Genomic DNA, 19162 nt, shown 5'->3' on the forward strand with positions numbered 1-19162 from the left:
CTCGTGACATCGTGGGCTCGACCAATCCGGCAACGTGGGCGGCGGGAGGTCGGCGTGTTGGACACCACCCCCGCCACCACCCCCCCCCTTGCAATCCCTGGCATCGTGGTCTCGTCCAGCATCAGCTGCCTTCAGCAGCAATGAACTCAATCGTCCGCCTCTGTCGCCCCACAGCCACCAGGTACGGGGCAGCGTGGGGGACAGCGTGGGGGCAGCGTGGGGGGCAGCGTGGGGGGCAGTTGGGGGTAGGGACCGAGCAGCGGCGGTGGGGGGGGGGGCAGTGTATAGAGGTAATGGTGCAGTGGTGAGGTGTAGAGGGCAGTGGAGAGTGGCAAAAGGACACTGGCGTGGAGCAAGGGGATTGGGGGGGCATTGCGGGTAAAGTATGGGCCACTGGGCGGCAGTGGGGTGGTAGGGGGCAGTGAGGGCAGGAGCAGTGTTGTGGCCTTATACAAAAAAATCATAGGAGACGTTAGGGGCAGTGGCCAATCATTACACACACATACACACAGCGGGGAGGTGAGATCCCACTGCACCCCTGCTACTGCCAGGTTCCCTGTATGTTTAACTTCTTTCGCGCCGTACGCAGCCAACCGTGCTTCATCGCTTAGGGGGGGGGGGGGACCCGGACCCCCCTATGGGGACCCGGACCCCCCTATGGGGACCCGGACCCCCCTATGGGGACCCGGACCTCTCTATGGGGACCCGAGCCCTGGGGTGTATTTCGCAGCCAGCCGGCGGATTTGATCGCCCACGTGCGCGAAACCCTGGTTCGAACCCAGGTCATTAGAAGTGCAGGCTCAGTGTATCTGACGCGGCCATTGTGAGCAGCGTCCTTTGCCAGCAGAGAATTACTTTGTCAGTCATCTGGCAAAGGCATGAAGAAGATGCCTTGCCCCCCGGAGCTGCTCAACAAGTTACTGCTGGCGCGTGAACAAGACAATGTGAACAAGGCACTGTGAACAGGGGACTGTGAACAAGACACGGTGAATAGGGGACTGAGTGGAGGGGAGTGGAGTGAGATGAGAGGTAGGAGAGTGAGTGGAGGGGAGTGGAGTGAGATGAGAGGTGGGAGAGTGAGTGGAGGGGAGTGGAGTGAGATGAGAGGTAGGAGAGTGTGGAGTGAGATAAGAGGGGAGAGTTTATGGAGGGGAGGGGAGTGAGATGAGAGGTAGGAGAGTGAGTGGAGCGGAGTGAGATGAGAGGGGAGAGGTAGGCAGGGCGAATCCAAGGAGGATTTTGTAGACAAGCGGTGACTGCTACACCAAGCTCTGTGACCGATGATAATAATTACTGTACCAGGATGGATTAAACCCGGCAACGTACTCCAGACTTGCAGTCCTATCAAGTGCTAGCACCATCTATTGGTACTGAGTTGATGTTTTATAATGCACTAGCTTTACTTCCCGGCTTCGCCTGGGACTTGGATCCACCACGCCCGGCCGCCTTTGTCTCCCCAGTGGCGATGTTGACACACTACACCAGTTACTCGTTTGAGGCTGAGTCGACCTAGGGGAGGCCCAGGACCGGTTCAAATAATCGTCACCAGTGGTGGCCGTGAGCGGGAATCGAACTCGGCTCGCCGGGTTCGTAGCGCAGCGCGATAACCAATACACTACAATGCGTTACGCTTCCACACACACACAGACAGACACAGACACACACACAGACACACACACATACAGACACACACATACACAGCGCGCTAACCACTACACTGTGTTACGCTTCCACACACACGACACACACACAGACACACACACAGACACACACACAGACACACACAGACAGACACACAGACACACACACAGACACACAGACAGACACACAGACAGACAGACACACACACAGACACACAGACAGACACACATACACAGCGCGCCAACCACTACAATGCGTTACGCTTCCACATGCACGGGTCACATGACAGATTTGACGTCACAGTTCACTTGCCGTGCAAAATTGAGCTCCCCCTCCCATAAAAGTTTATTTTATAATGTTTGCATGGTGTACAGTCTGGAAAGTACCCACATGGCAAATTTCAAGTTTGTTGCATGTCGGGAAGTACGCTAAACATTTTGAACAGACACACATAATCACAACTTTGCCTTTCCTATATATGGAGATGGATTCTGAATTGGGGATTTTAATTTGCCATCGGGCCAAACGAGAATTGTTTGCGTGTACACGTATGTTGAACTTCTTTCGCACCCTACGTAGCCAACCGTGCTGATTGGAGGTGCGATGTTTGAGACGGGCCTGTTCTGTCTTGTCGTGAAGCTGCTTATGCTGCGTTCGAGTTTGTTCTTTGTCCTAAGAATATTCAAAACAACGTGACCCCCCACGTGCACATACCTGTCAACCCCTTATCAGTGCCCTACCTTATTACAGACCAATTCAGACCTTACTGGTCACCCCGTGCCCTTTTAAATCTCAACCATCATCCTACAAAGTCCCATCACAAGGGGGAAACACAAATAGACAAAAACACTTTTTTTCGCCCGTATTTAGACACGCACCTGAAAACTCACTTTCCCTGTACAAGAATACGGGTAGAGCGTATGGGTTGGCAGCTATGCGTGCAATATTGGCCACCGCGGGGGGGGGGGGGGCTGTGGAAGGATCTGGAATGTGTTGAAGGACCTGGGTAGGAGCCAGCATGATCGCGCGAGAACACCGCCCTTGGCACAGAGTGATCCAGATGTCTAGTGACCTCCATTTAAATCTCTAAAACGTAATGTTTTTTAATATAACGTTCATATAAAACATAACTGAATATGCAAAGCAAAAATACATGTTTGGGGTCAGTTGGTGGTGGTAGCGACTGGCATGTATGGCATTCAAGACGTGTGTTTCTTGGAGCGTCAGGACATCAGTGTTATGGGTTTTCAAATAATATGGGTCAATTAATTGGGAGTCACAAGACATCTGGACCATCCTGCACGCACGTGGCTGGAGTTGTGACACTCTGGAAGCACCCTCTCTGCTCAAAGACCCCCCCCCCCACATTCCGCACCCCACTGGGGTGTTCTTCAGATGTTGCATCACCGTCTGCGATTAACTCCGTCAATAATCTGCCTCTAGTCTGGTGTAATAGTCAACAGCTTGAGGCCTTCATAACGCTGCGCAAACTCGCAGTGCGACGGTTCCACAAATTAAGTAATCTCGTCATGAAAATGGTGTAATCATAATTTATTAGTATTACTCTACTGCTGTACTACTTTACCCAGAAGAGCCTCACTGAGTCTCAAGCCCCTTTTTCACGAGGGCCCTGCCAGGTTTTCGCAGTAAGGGGCGATTTTGCTGTGCGTGTCATCCCAATAAAGTCATTTTCAGTTTGGGTTTGTACCATTGGGCATGTTTTGGCCAACGCCGGTTACACTGTGTGTGTTTATATTTTGAGTTACATCACCCTCCGAATCACCTTCAACGGAGGAGGAACAGCAAAACACCACGAACTCTCTCCTGAAGCCCTCTCGCGGCCAGCAGACCTCCACATTGCCATCGAGCTCCTGAGCATATTGCCATCGGATGCAATCACAGGATCCTACGAAAAATAATAATCACTTGTTTCCACCCAGGCAAGTCACTCCGAGTCTGAAGTCTCTTGTTTTAGGTGGTTGCTGCTACACAGACTGGCGTTTGGCCAACGCCAGTGACACTTCATCACGGGCGCAAACCTGTGATGAACCCAGAGGAGGGGTGTGTCCCCGGCGCTGCTGTTTAGACGTGGCACGAGATGATACTCATTTAAAGCCGAGTCGACTCAGGGGAGGCCTAGGACCGGTTCATATGTTCGCCACTGTTGGCTGTGAGCGAGAACCAAACTTGGCCCTGCTGCATTTCCTTGCTCATTGCTGTAACCACTGCGCCACCACTCCTCGATTTTCTTTTTACGTAACAATTCTAATTTGTTTTAATGCATGCACAACTGGTAATTTGCAACTCTGCTGCCGCTGTTGTCGGCCGGGTGACTTGCACTTGAGAAAAATGATCAGCGTGGCCCAGTTGGCTTTACTCGCGAAATAAACTTCTGATTCTGTTCGTGCGCGCCAGATCGTGGTTGGTGCGCGGGCACCACTGCGCCGTGCCGGACGTCCAGAATGAACCTATCCTGGAGTACGCGCCGGGCAGCCCCGAGAGACAGGCCCTGCAGAAGGTGAGCGGCGATCACGGCCAAGCGCCGGGCTATCTCCGATTGTCGAAGTCAGCGATTGCTCGACTGAGTGAATTAAACGAACGCCACTCTTCTGGTGAACAAATACTTTCGCCGCAGGATATAGACACTGTGATACGAGACCTGGCTGTCGTCCTGCCTGTTTACAGTGTCTCTTAGAAGCTGGGCCGTAATCCGATTAATTAAGTAATCGGTTCGTCTACCGATTATCAGTTCTGTTACTCACCCACGGTGTGTTCAATTACCACACTGCTGGTCACAACAACTCACCACACTGTAGGTCACCTCACTTCTTTTTCTGCTGCTTCCCTCTCACTGCTTCACTTGGGATTTCCCTCCTCCCATCATTATCATCGTTTCCTTTGTCATTTGTTTACAATAACCTTGCTGAATTAAAGTAACGTGTTTACTCTTGGCGATTACCACTTGAATAGCGCTGGCCGCAGAGAACCCGGAGCGACACGGCTGCACTATGATAGCTAGCGCCAAGCTGTGCCACACGCCCTCCCGCATAGTTCTGTGGGAGCCTCGGTACCGATAAAGTTATTTTGTTTTAGTTTTGCTTCTGGTTTCATTTTGATGATGTACACGTACGTCATCAGAATGGGATAATAACAGTGCTGCTTGTTGCTGGCCGCTTGACTGAAAGGAAATGACGGCTGTGATCGACCCTGGTTGTGGTTCCGCTGCGTGCTGCCCCCACTAGGCCCTGGCTGCCCTCAAGGGGAAGACGGAGGAGATCCCATGTGTGGTCGGAGGGCAGCACGTGTGGACCAAGGACGTGCGCCACCAGCTCAGCGTGAGGATAGTGGGGGGCCCGTGGGGGGCTGTGGGGGGCCCGTGGGTGGGAGCTGGGGTTGGGGGCGATCTCACTCATGCAGCCTGACGATCTTTGGCCCAGAATCGCGATGTGATTTTTTGAATTGTAACCTTGAAGCTCAGTGAAGGCGTTCCTGGATGGACACCGAGGCAAGGGTCAAAGCGACGTCCTTGCTCAAATGAGCATTGAACATTGACACCCTTACTCTTTGCTTCGATTCGGTAAAGTCACGTAGGTAAAAAATAAAACAACGTGACTTTACCGAATAGAACCAAAGAGTATGGATCCTTGCAGTCACGAAAGCTTCAAATCTAGAATTGACACCCTTGAGGCAGTGGTGGAGATTCCACATCTCTGTGATGGGGACGAGTTTATATGTAGGACAACCACCACTGTTGACTCTGCCACAAGTGGTACTCATTTTGTCAACCCCAGAGGAGGAATGATTTCCCAATGAGCTGAACTCGCGACCTTTCGATTGCGAGCCGCTCGCTGTCTACCGCTGAGCCACGTGCCACTTGTTTTACTGATGGTCGTTTATTTGTGTAATTTCTTCCACAATTATTTTTCCCTATTGCGAGCCGCTCGCTGTCTACCGCTGAGCCACGTGCCACTTGTTTTACTGATGGTCGTTTATTTGTGTAATTTCTTCCACAATTATTTTTCCCCAAATTATACTACAAAGCGTCGCATTCTGAAAGCAGGTTTGGGTAGGAGAACGTGGGGGAATAAAAATATGTTGGTAACCCTTGCAGCGAGCAGTTACATCACCCTGTGTCCGAGAACAGCCCCCCGAAATGTGACATCACAGACCTACACTCGGTAGGAAGGCCTTCACCCAGCTGCTGACAGAGCATGTCTCATGATTATGGTAATGAGCCACCTTGACTCGAGTTAACTTACGTCAGCTTAGGCTGGAATCCTCGTAGGCGTCTCCCCCCACCCTCTCGCTTGCCGCTAACCCCCGCTTGCCCATTTGCCGTTCCAGCCATTCAACCACTACCACAAGGTGGCCAAGTTCTGCTACGCCGACAAGGTGAGTGCCGCCACTCCGCGGTCTTCTCGGAAAATAATTATATTGCGGCTGCCCTAACCGTCAACCGTGTTTGACCGCTAACGTTGCGATGGAGTGTGAGGGTTCGCTGACCGCTGCCTTCCCCCCACCCTCCTTCCCACTACCCCCTTCCCCGTCGGCGCTGACAGGAGCTGATTGAGCGGGCGATAGAGGCGGCGATGTCGGCACGGACCGAGTGGGAGGCGCGCCCCGTGTCGGACCGTGCCCAGGTCTTCTTCAAGGCGGCTGACCTGCTGAGCGGGCCCAAGCGCGCCGAAATCCTGGCCAAGACGATGGTGGGACAGGTAAGGCAGAAGCTCTGAACGTGGGTTCTCAAGTTCCAGGGTTAGTCCCCGGGTTGATCCCAGGGTTGGTCTCCGAGTTCCTGGGTTGGTCCCTAATGCCCCGAGTTGGTCCCCGGGTTGGGCCCCAGGTTGGGCCCTGAGCCCCCAAGTTGGTCCCCGAGTTCCCGGTTTAATCCCCGAGTTCCTAGGTTGGCCCCCAATGCCCCGAGTTGATCCTGGGGTTGGTCCCCAGGTTGGTCCCCGAGGCCCCAGGTTGGTCCCCGAGTCTTCGGTTTGGTCCCCCGAGTTCCTGGGTTGGTCCCCATTGCCCCGAATTGATCCCCGGGTTGGTCTTTAGGTTGGTCCCCAAGTCTCCGGGTTGGTTCCCGAGACCCCGGATTTTTATCCCCGAGACCCCAAGGCCTTGGGTTTGGGACCCGAATGGGCGCCGTGCATCTGCAGGGGAAGACGGCGATCCAGGCGGAGATCGACGCGGCAGCCGAACTCATCGACTTCTTCCGCTTCAACGCCAAATACGCGCTGGAGCTGCAGCACCAGCAGCCTCTCAGCACCGCGGAGAGCACCAACTCGCTCAGCTACCGCGGGCTCGAGGTGACCATCCTGCCCCCCCACTCCCCACCCCTTCCCCCCATCACTCATTTCCCCACAATTTCCCCCCCATCGCCTGACACTCCTCAACGCCACCATCTCTCACTCATTCCCCTCCCCCTCCCGCCATCCCCCATTCTTCACTCCACCATTCCCCAACCCCCATTACTCCCCACCCCACACCTTCCCCTAACCCCCATCACTCACCCCCAACACCTCCCCACCATCCTTCACCCCCTGTCATCCATTCCCATCCCCCGCCCCATAATCATGATGATGATCATGATGATGATTGTCATCATCATCATCATCGTCGTCGTCGTCATCGTCATCATCATCATACGTATCGTTGTGTAATTGTCATGTATGTATGTATGTTGAACTTCTTTCGCATTGTACATAGCCAACCGTGGTAATCGGAGGTGCGGCGGAAGGGTAAGAGTTGTGCTTGCCGTGTGGGTTGTGCTCCAGGGGTTTGTGGCGGCTGTTTCTCCATTCAACTTCACGGCGATCGGGGGGAACCTGGCAGGAACGCCGGCTATGATGGTGAGACCCCCCTCTTACTCCTTGCCTTTTCGTTGTTTCTGGAGGAGCCCCGAGGGTAGATATTCAATCTCCTGGCTCCGCCAATTGGGGTTTGGCCAGGAGACGTCATAAACGCCTGGCCCCCCGGGGCCTTCGGCACAAGCTTATTAGTTACATATTTCAGTTTAACTCGTGGTTTAGTGGTAATTAATTGAAGGTGGAGGGGTTACCAGCCCCTCGCACCCGTCCAGAGCCCCCATTTAGCCCCTGTGGTGGACACATATGCCATAAGGGAGGAGCCAATCAAAATTGGACCTCCCCCCACAGCACTGTCCACGACAGAGTTGCCCGTCCGGCACCGCGAGGAGGTAGGGGGTTGTTTTGCCGGACTTGTGGCCACGTGGAATGTTCGAACGCTCACTGCGGAGGAGAGGCTGCCACTCCTCGGGAGCTGGACCGGTACCGCCTGGATCTGTGTGGCATTCAGGAGGTCCGCTGGACCAGCTCTGGCTCCTGCCACCATGAGGGGTGGACAGTCCTCTACTCGGGGCAGCAGACTGCCAAACAACAGGGTGTGGCTCTTCTTTTGAACAAAAGAATGAAGGGGGCGTGGGAGCGTGGCGGTGAGGTGTGGGAAGCTGTAAGTCCCAGGCTACTTTGGGCTCGCCTTCCCATCAACCGGAGGCGAGGAATTGTAGTCGTGGTTACTTATGCCCCCACCGAAGATGAACATCCGTGGAGGGATGCAGGCAAAGCCGATGAGTCAGATGCCTTCTATGACCTCCTGTCACAGGTGCTGGCTAAAGTGGCCCCTCGGGATAGAGTCATCATGTTGGGTGACTTCAATGCCCGAGTTGGTCATGATACTGGCACCTGGTCTGGAGTGATTGGAGGGCATGGGCCAGATCAGCTCAATAACAACGGTAGGAGGCTGCTAGATTTTTGTGCAGCCCATGGGCTTGTAATTACCAACACGCTGTTCCGGCATCGGCGCATCCACACAACATCATGGATGCATGCCGGGTCCAAGCAAGAACATCTGCTGGACTACATAGTGACGGACCAGCGGATGCGAGCCCATGTCCTTGACACCAGGATCTACCATGGAGCTGATCTGCCCTCTGACCATCGACTAGTCATCTGTAAGATGCGCCTGCCATTCTTCTACTCCGGTGGTGGGTGTACACCCAGGACCCCATTCCAACCTAAAGTGGCCTGGTCTCAGTTATCTGATGAAAGTTGCAAGCAAGAATTTCATCATCGCTTGCGGCTGGGATTGGCATCGTCCCCGACTCCTCCTGATGTCGAGGGTAAATGGGCGAGGTTTAGGACTGTGACTCATGCAGCTGCAATGGCTGCTTTGGGTACACGGTCCACACCTCCCCAGAGACCCTGGCTGACAGAGGAGGTGTTCAGGATGGTTGAGAAAAAGCGACAGGCCCACTGTAATCGGCTACAGAATCCAACGTCAGAGAATGAGGAGGCTTACCGCAGCCTTCGCTCGGAGGTTCGGAGAGCCGTGAGGCGCTGCAAGGATGGGTGGTGGTCGCAGGTTGCTGAGGAGATGGAGTCTGCCTCAGTGGCCCGTGATCACAAATCTCTATTTAACTCCATCAAAAAAGTAACCTGCAGCGCCACACCTATTATCATCATTAGGGGAAAAAACGGTGACCCAATCTCCGACCCCCTGGAACAGGTTGGCAGATTTGCTGAGCATTTCTGTGAGGTCCTGGGGGAGGGAAAATCCCTCAGCCAGGAAAACATTGTGGCACAAATTGAGGATGACCCTGCTGAGGCTGCGGTGCCTCAAATATTGGAAGAAGTCACCCCCTGTGAGTGGCTGGCTGAGGTGCCATCTGTTGAGGAAGTACTGAAGGCGATCCGGAGTCTAAGACCAGGAAAGGCAGCGGGCAGAGATGATCTCCCAAGCGAAATGCTGAGGGAGGGCGGCGTTTGTGCACAGACTGCCCTATATGACATCATAACAACAGTCTGGACCACTGGACGGGTTCCGCAGGATTGGAAGGCTGCCCTGGTGGTCCCCCTTTTTAAGAAGGGGGACCGCACAGACTGTAACAACTACAAGGGCATCTCACTCCTCAGTGTGCCGGGAAAGGTCCTGGCAAGGATTATTCAGCATCGCCTTGCCAGGCACGCTGAGGAGAGGTTTGCGGAGCCCCAATGCGGTTTCAGGAAAGGGCGGTCCTGCACAGATGCCATATTTTCTGTCCGTCTGCTACAGCAGAGGTGTAGGGAATTCCAACAAGACCTACATCTCTGCTTTATTGACCTGGTCAAGGCCTATGATACCATCAGTAGGCCTGGGCTCTGGGTTGTTCTTCTTGCTTTTGGAGTACCTGACCCTCTGCTCACGATCATTAAGGACCTTCATGGTGGTGAGCGGGCCCGGGTAAAACTACGTGGCCGGGAGTCAGAGCCATTCCCTGTTAACCTTGGGGTGCGACAGGGATGTCCTCTGGCTCCCACATTATTTAACATATATTTTGACCACGTAGTTCGTGAAGCCTGCAATAGCTGTACCGGGGGAATCTCCATATGGTACAGATATAATGGGAGGCTGATCGACGCCCGGGTGCGGTCAAGGGATGGCTCCCTATTGCTCAACCACGTTATGTATGCTGATGATTTGGTAATAGCTGCTCATTCAGAGGAGGAGATGGAGACGCTGCTGCTGAGACTGGAGCGTGCCACTAAGAGGTGGGGCCTTACCATCAGCCCCACCAAAACTAAACACCTGCCTGGGTATTTTGTACCATTGGACACTCCACCCCCACAACTCCCAATCGGTGATGGGGCAGTTGTGGAGAGAGTGGAGAGTTTCCCATACCTGGGCAGTGTGCTTATGACTGGCTCCAGTTTAACAGCAGAGGTCTCACTCCGAATCAGTTGAGCGGCAATATCTTTTCATCGGTTGCGTAACGCTGTGTGGAAGCTACCTGGTCTGTCGCTCCGCACTAAGCTTCAGGTCTTCTCGGCCACGGTCATTCCCTCCCTTCTCTACGCTTGGGAAACGTGGACCCCCCTAATGGAACATCTTCGCCGGTTAGAAACATTTAGGCTGGCCTGCCTACGATCCATCCTGGGTTTAACCAGACTGGATTGTGTGAGGAGCTCACAAATCCTTGAAAGATCTGGGCAAGGTCCCATCGGTGAGCTCCTCCGGCAGGGAAGGCTGCGATGGCTGGGTCATGTAGCCCGCATGCCCAGCCACCGCCTGCTGAAACAGCTTTTGTTCGGCCGGATTGAGGGGGCTAAGCGGGCACGGCACCGGCTAGAGAAGAGATTGAGTGATGTGGTACAGGAGGACGTGGAGCTGAGTGGACTTGCCGATGACTGGTACCAGCGGTGTCAAGATCGGCCTCTGTGGAGGAGGCTCGTGAAGGACGCTACTGAGCAGTTGGAGGTAGTCGCCCTCCAACAACAACGGAGGGCGGAGGAGCGACGCTCAGAACAACGAGCGGAGCGCCGGGTGGCTAAAGCACAGCGGGTTGGCACAGTAGGGGGCACAGGTGGTGCATCAGCCAGTCATCTCAGTCAGTCGACCCGTGGCACCTGGGTCTACCCCGTGACCTCCTGCCAGCGAGCGTTCGACACTTTACGTGGCCTCAGGGTGCACATAGCCTGGCACAAGCGTCGTGGTGACGTCACCGCCACTTAGTGGCGAATGGCGTTTGTTGTTGTTACTCCTTGCCGAGCTCTCGGCCTGTTCCTAGCCGTGAGCCTAACCCAGCACTCAGGCTAATCCCAGCTCTTGCCCCAATCCTAACCCTAGCACTCCAATTTCAAACTTAGCACTCATGCTAACCCTAGTTCTAATGCTAACCCTAGCACTAGCTGCAAGCCTAACTCTAGCCATAATCGTAACCCACCACTAATCCTAATGCTAACCCTAGCACGAGAGCTTAACATTAGCTGTAGCACTAACAGTAACCCGAACCCAACACGCAGCCCTTAAATAACAAACCGAGCCCTTCATGTCGTGTCCCTCCCTCTCCTACCACCCTTTTCCCATCCGCCCCCCCCCCACACCTGCCCCCCCCCCCCCTCAGGGTAACGTGGTTTTGTGGAAGCCGAGCGACACAGCGCTGAGCGCCAGTTGGGTGATCTACCGCACGCTGCTGGAGAGCGGCCTCCCGCCAAACGTCATCCAATTCGTGCCGGCCGATGGCCCCACGTTCGGAGACAGCGTCACCGCGTCGCCGCACCTCGCCGGCATCAACTTCACCGGCAGTGTGCCGTGAGTGCTTCGTGTGTGTCCGTGCGTGCGTCTTTGTGGAGAGCGGTTAGCGTGCTGCGGTTAGCGCGCTGCACTATGAATGCGGCGATCCGGGTTCGATTCCCGCTCACGACGAAAAATGGTTGCGAATATCTGATCCGGTCCTGGGCCTCTCTTGGGTCGAGTCAGTCTTAAACTAGTACTTGTAAATATTAGCACTCGGGAGACAAAGGTGGCCGGGCATGGTGTGACCTCACCGCCCCCTCATGTACCATTCTTTGCAGTACAGGACTCAACTGGGACTGCCTAGCGAATGTCAATTTCCATGTTCCCGCTCTCTCGTCCCTCTCACACGCAGCACGTTCAAGCGGCTATGGAAGCAGGTGGCCGACAACCTGGACGTCTACCGCACGTTCCCCAAGCTGGCCGGCGGTAACGGACGACGCGGCGTGGCGTCCGGTCGCGGGGCGGTGGAGTGCGTCGGGTCGCGTCGTCGCGGGGCGGTGGAGCGCGCGCTTGTCAGGTCACGTTTGCGCCGAGCCAGGCAGCAGCTTCATCGTATGCAGACCGCAGCGGCCTCATCCTCAGAATCGCCGCCACACTCGGTTTGGCGGGGCACGGCCTTCGATGACGTGCGTCGTCACCGTCATCATCGTCGTCCATCGTGCACCACCACAGCTGTCGCTCGTGTCATAATTCAGCTCCCCGCGCGCGCGATCGTAAAATTCGTCGAAGATCGTCACAAAAGGTTTTTCCTCGCGTAACCGGGATGCACGCCACGTGTCTCCCCGTATGCGCGTCTCCTCGTTCCGTTTTGCAGAGTGCGGCGGCAAGAACTACCACGTGGTTCACCCGTCAGCGGACGTGAGCTCAGTGGTGGCGGGAACGGTGCGCGCCGCCTTCGAATACGGCGGGCAGAAATGCTCGGCGTGCTCACGAGCGTACATCGCCGCGTCGCTCTGGCCACAGGTGGAGGCCGGCCTCCTGGAGGCCCACGCGTGGATCAAAGTGGGCAACGTACGTACAAACCCTACAGCAGGGCAGCGAGCGCCCCGCTCGGCCACGTTTGTTTCCCGTCAGTGGCGATGTGTCTTTTTACACGTCGTACCAGGTACTCATTTTAGTCTGAATCGACCCGAGGGAAGGCCCAGAACCGGTTCAAATCATCGTCACGTATATGCGCCGCGCATACGGAGACGTGCACCTTATGAAGTGGGGAACGTACATGCGCAGGCAGTGTGTGTTGAACGTTCGCGTGCGGCACGCTGGGTTGTGATGGTGTCACTCTGCCAGGTTTGTAAAATTCTTCATTTAACCAGGAATTCCTGGAGTCCCAGGACTCTTTTCAGGAGGGTCCTACCGCTACATTGTTTTTTTTAAAGATGTTTTCAGCCAATGTATGAGTTGTTTATGGATGGCAAGGAAACCAGAGCTCCCGGAGAAAATACATACATTCGAGGGGCATAACCTTTTATCCCCGTACAAATGGAAAGAGATGGAGATTAGTCCACTTGTTCCGCCTTCTCCTGGCGAGCCATGATAAAGCACGTCCATCACGCCCACGGGAAGGGAGTTTCACAACAACATCTGTGTGTGCGGTGATCCACCAATTCTCGTTGCTACCTCCACAGCGCTGGATTGCAGGCAGCCAGGTGCAGCGTCGCCACCGCCATGTGTCAACGTTCAACGCACGTGTGTGTGTGTGCGTGTCTTTGTGTCTCCTGCTTCAAGCCGGTGGAGGACTTTGAGACGTTTTTTTCGGCCGTCATCGATGACAAGGTGTGTAACCGCTTAGCCTCGAGCGAAGCAGTCCGCAGTGTAGCTATCGAGTGTGCAATTGCACCAGCGCCCATCGGATGTAGGAACCCAGCTCTCGGCTACCAAGCAGGCGCGGTTCCTTCACTAGAGGGTCTTGGGGCGCCGTTCCACCAAGCAGCTGGAGATGAGAAATTATTTTTCGAGTAAAAATACTTTTCTATAAATTGTTTTGTTGTGTTTAAATTTTTTTGTTAAATATGATTATTTGAACGTGAATTTGCTAATGTAGATAACATTTTAAGTTCATATTAGAAACCACTGCAACACCAGAGTCTGATTTGTGCCTCGGGGAGGTCTCGGGGCGGCTGTGAAGGAGTCCGAGTGAAAGATATCCCTTCCTTTACGATTAGCGTCGCATTTTTGCCACGCCGCTTGAGACCCATTCAGGGCGGTGAAAAAGTTACCCATGGCTGTAATTACTATGTCACAACACTAGGTTGCACTGTGAAAATATAGCAGGTCACGGCCTACACGCTCTAGGAGGAAACAGTGACCACAATGAAACAAGCTCTAATGAAAGGTAAAGTAAATAGTAGGCCTTTGTACATTCTATTAATGTCGTAGGTAGGTGTACTACGCTATGTGGCTGTTATTCTACAGTATGCGGTATCTTGGTTGCCTTGACTAATTTGTTGAGTCGTGTCAGCTGATCTATAATTGTTCTTTCAGCTTTTGGCAGTGTCAAAGGGGGTTGTGTAGTGTGGACTTTTGAGGGTCATGGGAACAACATTTGAGTACTCTGTTGTTTGGTTGCGTATTGTTTATAAATGCCTACCGTTCGTAGATAAAACAGTTATATATATTTTCAGAGGTCACTCACAACAGCCCCACCTAGTGGACATGTCACGAGCCGTCACTGCTACCAAGTGGGGGGGGGTTGACTAATTGGCCAGGGAGTGGCTACCTCATCATTTCATTAGTTGAACCAGACCCCATGCCAACCACGCTATGCCATTGGGGGTGCCCACGTGCCCACATCCGCACGTCGCTGCCCTGACATTCTCTGTGCTGCCTCCTAACACAATCTCCTCGCTGCCCCCTGACACATTCCCCGTGCTGTCCTGACACATGCCCCTGCTGCCCTGACACAATGCCCTTCCCACTGCCCTGCCCCAGGCGTTTGCACGAATCAAGCGGTACCTGGATCACGCCAAGGCCGGAGGTAGCCTGCGCGTGCTGGCCGGCGGGGGCGTCGATGACCGCGTGGGATTCTATGTGGAGCCCACCATTGTGGTGACCACCGACCCCCACGACCGCATCATGGAGGAGGTGCGGCATGGCAGGGGGGAAGAGCGGGCGGGGTATCGCTGGTTGATCTTCGATTCCTTCGATTTGTTAACGCTTTCCAAACGAGGTGGAACATGTGAATCTCGTTCCTGTGTCCATTTGTCTGTCCGTCCGTCCGTCTGTGTGTCTGCCTGCAACGTGGAGTCACGATCGCCCTCATAAAGATGATCCCATACGAATGAAATGTTATAAAGTTGTGTTTCTTTTCGGGAATTGCCCGATAGAGACCCTGCCAAATTGATCACCACTAAATCAGCTCAAGCCTCCCGTAAATCACGTGACTTCTATGTGGCCACCCCCACTCCGAATCCCTCCTCTCTCCCCACCCACTGTGAAAACAGACACTGCTCTGTGCAGCTCACTTCTGCCCGTGCCTTCCTTCCCTCTCCCTCTCTTCTGTCCCCTCTCATTCACGACATCTTGACCCAGTCATTCCCTCTCCCACTCCTCCCCTTGCTGCTGTCCGGTGCTCCCTCTTTCTTCCAGCTCCCCATCTTGAGCCATGCCCATTTGTAAATCTTGGGGACTTCCTTCCCAGCATCCTTTGCTTTCTCTCCTCTCTTCCCTTTCCTGTACCTTTGTCTTTTTCCATTCATTATGCCCTTGACTCTAATCCCCTCCCTGTGATGTGCCACAGGTAAAAAGTTTTTGATAATATGCATGTGTGTATGTTGAACTTGTTTCGCACTGTACGTAGCCAACTAATTGGAGGTGCGGGAGGACAACAAATTTAACGTAAAAAAAACTGTTCTAAAGGAATTAGTTTTCAATCTACATCATTTAAGAGTGAATAGCTCAAGTGGAAGGAAGAGCGTTCGATGCCTGAAGAGGCATTATTGACCTACCCCTGCCCCCCCCCCCAGTCTCGACAAGGCGACTGGTCCTGCGACGATCTTCGTGAAAGCCCATATTTTACCCTGACCTTTCTCCGCGGGCTGCCTACCTGTTGTTGCTGCCTGAGCAGGAGATCTTTGGGCCGGTGCTGACGGTGTACGTGTACCCGGATGACGAGTACAAGCAGATACTGCAGCTCGTGAACGAGACATCTCCCTACGGGCTCACGGGTGCCGTGTTCGCACAGGATGAGTAAGGCTCGCAGAGGACACTCGCAGGGATAGGGAACAGTGGAGGGGTGGTGCAGTGGTAACACTCCTCTTCTGCCTGGGTTTTCTCCTGGTCAAGCCGGTTTCATTCCATAAAACTAAATCCTGATTGGGGGTATACTCAGCCCATCACCCCTACGGGGTCAACAAAATGGGTACCACTTTGCAAGGTAGCAAAGTTGCCTGAGAAACGTGGGATTTTTCATCACTGGCTCAAGGCTATAAACGTGAGATGAGCAGCGTCTCTGGTCATTTGAGCAGGAAATCACTTTGCCTTAAGACAGCAAATGATCGATTATCCGGAATAATGGGTGGATGGGTAGCCCATGCAAAACAACTACGATGTACCACGCGCCATTCCCCGTGCCCCGTGTGCTGTGTGCCACATGCTGCGTGCCGCGTGCAAATTTGTCACGTGCTTGCCAGGGCGGCGGTGTCGGAGGCCTCGGCTATTCTCAGGAACTCGGCCGGGAATTTCTACATCAACGACAAATGCACGGGGTCGGTGGTGGCGCAGCAACCCTTCGGGGGAGCCCGCGCCTCCGGTGAGCAGCAACACGTGAACGCGTGCAAGGAATCTCGTATTCATTTTTTATTAAATAAATAGTTTCGTTTCACCTGGTTGATGTCCACACGGCAACCAGCGGACCCGTCACAACTACACACAGCAACCGGCACCCCCCGCCACAACCGCACAACTCGCCACATGCACACACGGCAACGAGCAACATGCATACACGGAAACGAGCAACCAACCACATCGACAGATATGGCAGCCACGCAACCTCACCGCGCAACCTCACCTGCGCGTCGTTCCGGCCTTCATAGGTGCTCACTAAAAGCACTTGGATCCAAATTAGTCCGTGTCAGCTGCATCTTTGCCTTTTGTCCCACTGCAGGTACGAATGACAAGCCCGGGAGCCCCATGTACATCACCCGTTGGACGTCACCACAGGCCATCAAGCGAACTCACGTGCCCCTGACGCAGTGGGGCTACCCCAGCATGGCCAAGTCCTAACCCCCGAACCCACAGCACGATACGTCAAACACCAACCCCGTTCTTCCAGCACCTCCCCGGGAGAAACACTTGATTTTTATCCTCTTTAGTTCTTTTCGTAAAGTCACGTAGGTAGTGACGTGACTTTACCGAAAGAACCAAAGAGTATGGATTCCTGCAGTCACGAAAGCTTCAAATCAACTTGATTTTTACTCTAGCCCATAAGCACACCTCCAGCCCCTAAATCTGTAGCACCGAAACGTCTAGCCCTTAAACCTCTAACCCTTTAACACCCATCCCTTAAACCTCAATCACTTGAAACTGTGGAAAACCTCAATTGCATTTTAAACATTGGCTCTTACCCTGAACATGGCGAACCCCCTGGCACTTTTAGCTTCATCAGTATATTTTTAATCTCACGATCGTGTCTGAGCCTTATGCACTTCCTTACGTTGGCCCGAAAAGAAAAAAAATCGTATCACATCGTTCTTCCTAACCGTTGCCTTGCTGACTGAAAAACAGAGAGCTTCGTTTTATTAATGGAGAGAATCGAGCTTTGAGTTTGGAAAAGAAATGTTTTTAATGAATAAAAAATGGCCTCTGTGTCTGCGATGGAGGGCGGCAACGATGGAGTTTTAAGTTTTAGGAGAGCTGAAACGCAACTGCAGTGCAACGCTTTGAATCCTGCCTTGTTTTAATGTCCTTGTTTTTAATGTGCGTCGATTTAGCAAAACAATGCAATGCTTTAATACAAAAGAAAATACACCGATTTTGAATACACATTTGAGTGACTCGTTGAATTTTCTACGTAGGCTTTTGCGACCAATGTGATTCATGGTTTATTTTGGACTAAAAGATCCCAAAATAAACTATGAATCACATTTATTTTCCTCATAAGGTGCATCGTGCATTTGTTGCGAGTAGCTCATGAAAATGTGTTCCTATAAGAGGCGTAATTGGTTTACGAACTTGTTGAGAATAGGATCGACAAGAAACATGAAGTAGCATAAGAAAATCGTGAGAAATGTTCAACTTGCCAGTGAACCGAAACGATATTTGGCACGTTAAACGCTTGCACTCGTGATAAATTGAATGTATTTGGCCATGTCAGGTGGCGAAGGGTTTCACATAACAAAACCATTTGGACAGATCAGTACGGATACCTGTCAACCCATACGTTTTTACCCGTATTCTTGTACAGGGAAATTGAGTTTTCAGGTCCATACAGCGTACAGCTGTTTCAATATGGGCAAAAACATGTTTTGTCTATGTGTGTGTGTCTGCCTTGTGATGAGACTTCGTAGGATGAACGTTGAGATTTATAAGGGCACGGGGTAACCAATAAGGTCTGAACTGGTCTGTAATAAGGTAGGGCACTGATCAGGGGTTGACGGGTGTGTACGTGGTTTGTGATGAAGATGAGTTACAAATATAATGCGCCAAAAAACCCATGTGGATTTTAGTCAAGAAGAAGATGCCATGACTGCAGACACGTGTGAGGAGGCTGGCAGGGTACCCTCAAAGTGAACGTGCCAACATGCCAACATTCAGCCAATGTTGGCATCTTTACCAAGCTACTGCCATGCCCCCCAATTTTTTTTCTTACAGGTACTAAATATAGTTCGTAGACTACGATTCACTGTTAATATTTCATTAGATTCATATATTTTTCCGTTGTTCGTTATGCCTGTTATTCGGGTTTAATATTGCTGATACCTGTCATATGATTGTATTCATATTACATAATTCTTGATACTATTCATGTTATTTCTATTATTCACATACAGTACTTGGATTATTGTCTATGCCATTTACACATTTTATTATCGCCGTTATTTATATTTCGTTAGTATTACGGTTACTAATATTTTTTTATAATTGCCGTTGCTGATAACATCGTTTATTACTGTTATTGATCATATAATTTGAATTAGCATTATCGTTGGTAATTGTTTGCTTATTCAGATAATTTTACGACGTATTAGCACTATACACGTATCGTAATTCCTCAGAATTGACGTCAATGTTCACAATAGTGTTGTTACTTTAATATGATGTATGATATCGGTCGCGAAAGCCTACGCGTTAAACTATTTTAATATTATTTATTTTTCACGGGCCTCAGGGTGAGGGGTAGACTGAAGGCACGAATGGCCGCCACTGCCCACAGCCATCCCAGTGACGGCACCTCAGCCAATCGGCGCGCGTCTTCTCCCGCCGAGAGCCAATCGGCGCGCGCCTCCTCCCCTCT

The 19162-nt window shown here is 52.5% G+C and overlaps 1 protein-coding gene across 1 annotated transcript; it reads left to right on the top strand.

Annotated features, from left to right (window-relative positions):
• The first annotated feature begins 43 nt into the window (after positions 1–43).
• ALDH4A1 (aldehyde dehydrogenase 4 family member A1) lies at positions 44–17691 on the top strand. The gene is made up of 15 exons (XM_032962115.2): positions 44–181; positions 4057–4159; positions 4884–4976; positions 5986–6033; positions 6201–6356; positions 6798–6947; positions 7416–7490; positions 11540–11727; positions 12065–12138; positions 12527–12723; positions 13438–13485; positions 14641–14793; positions 15776–15897; positions 16341–16459; positions 16814–17691. Exons 1-15 carry the CDS (start codon positions 141–143, stop codon positions 16930–16932), a joined length of 1686 nt encoding a protein of 561 aa, XP_032818006.2. The 5' UTR covers positions 44–140; the 3' UTR covers positions 16933–17691.
• Positions 17692–19162: the final 1471 nt, after the last annotated feature.

This window comes from Petromyzon marinus, chromosome 28 (assembly GCF_048934315.1).
Source record: "Petromyzon marinus isolate PM22_M1 ecotype Great Lakes invasive population chromosome 28, UKy_Petmar_22M1.pri1.0, whole genome shotgun sequence".
Taxonomy (NCBI): domain Eukaryota; kingdom Metazoa; phylum Chordata; class Hyperoartia; order Petromyzontiformes; family Petromyzontidae; genus Petromyzon; species Petromyzon marinus.

Excerpts from the sequence above, each read along its gene's own strand:
- ALDH4A1 (XM_032962115.2), top strand. The coding sequence starts at position 141 with ATGAACTCAATCGTCCGCCTCTGTCGCCCCACAGCCACCAG. Across the intron at positions 7,491-11,539 it reads CAGGAACGCCGGCTATGATG|GGTAACGTGGTTTTGTGGAA; the intron begins GTGAGACCCCCC and ends CCCCCCCCTCAG. Across the intron at positions 12,139-12,526 it reads GTTCCCCAAGCTGGCCGGCG|AGTGCGGCGGCAAGAACTAC; the intron begins GTAACGGACGAC and ends TCCGTTTTGCAG.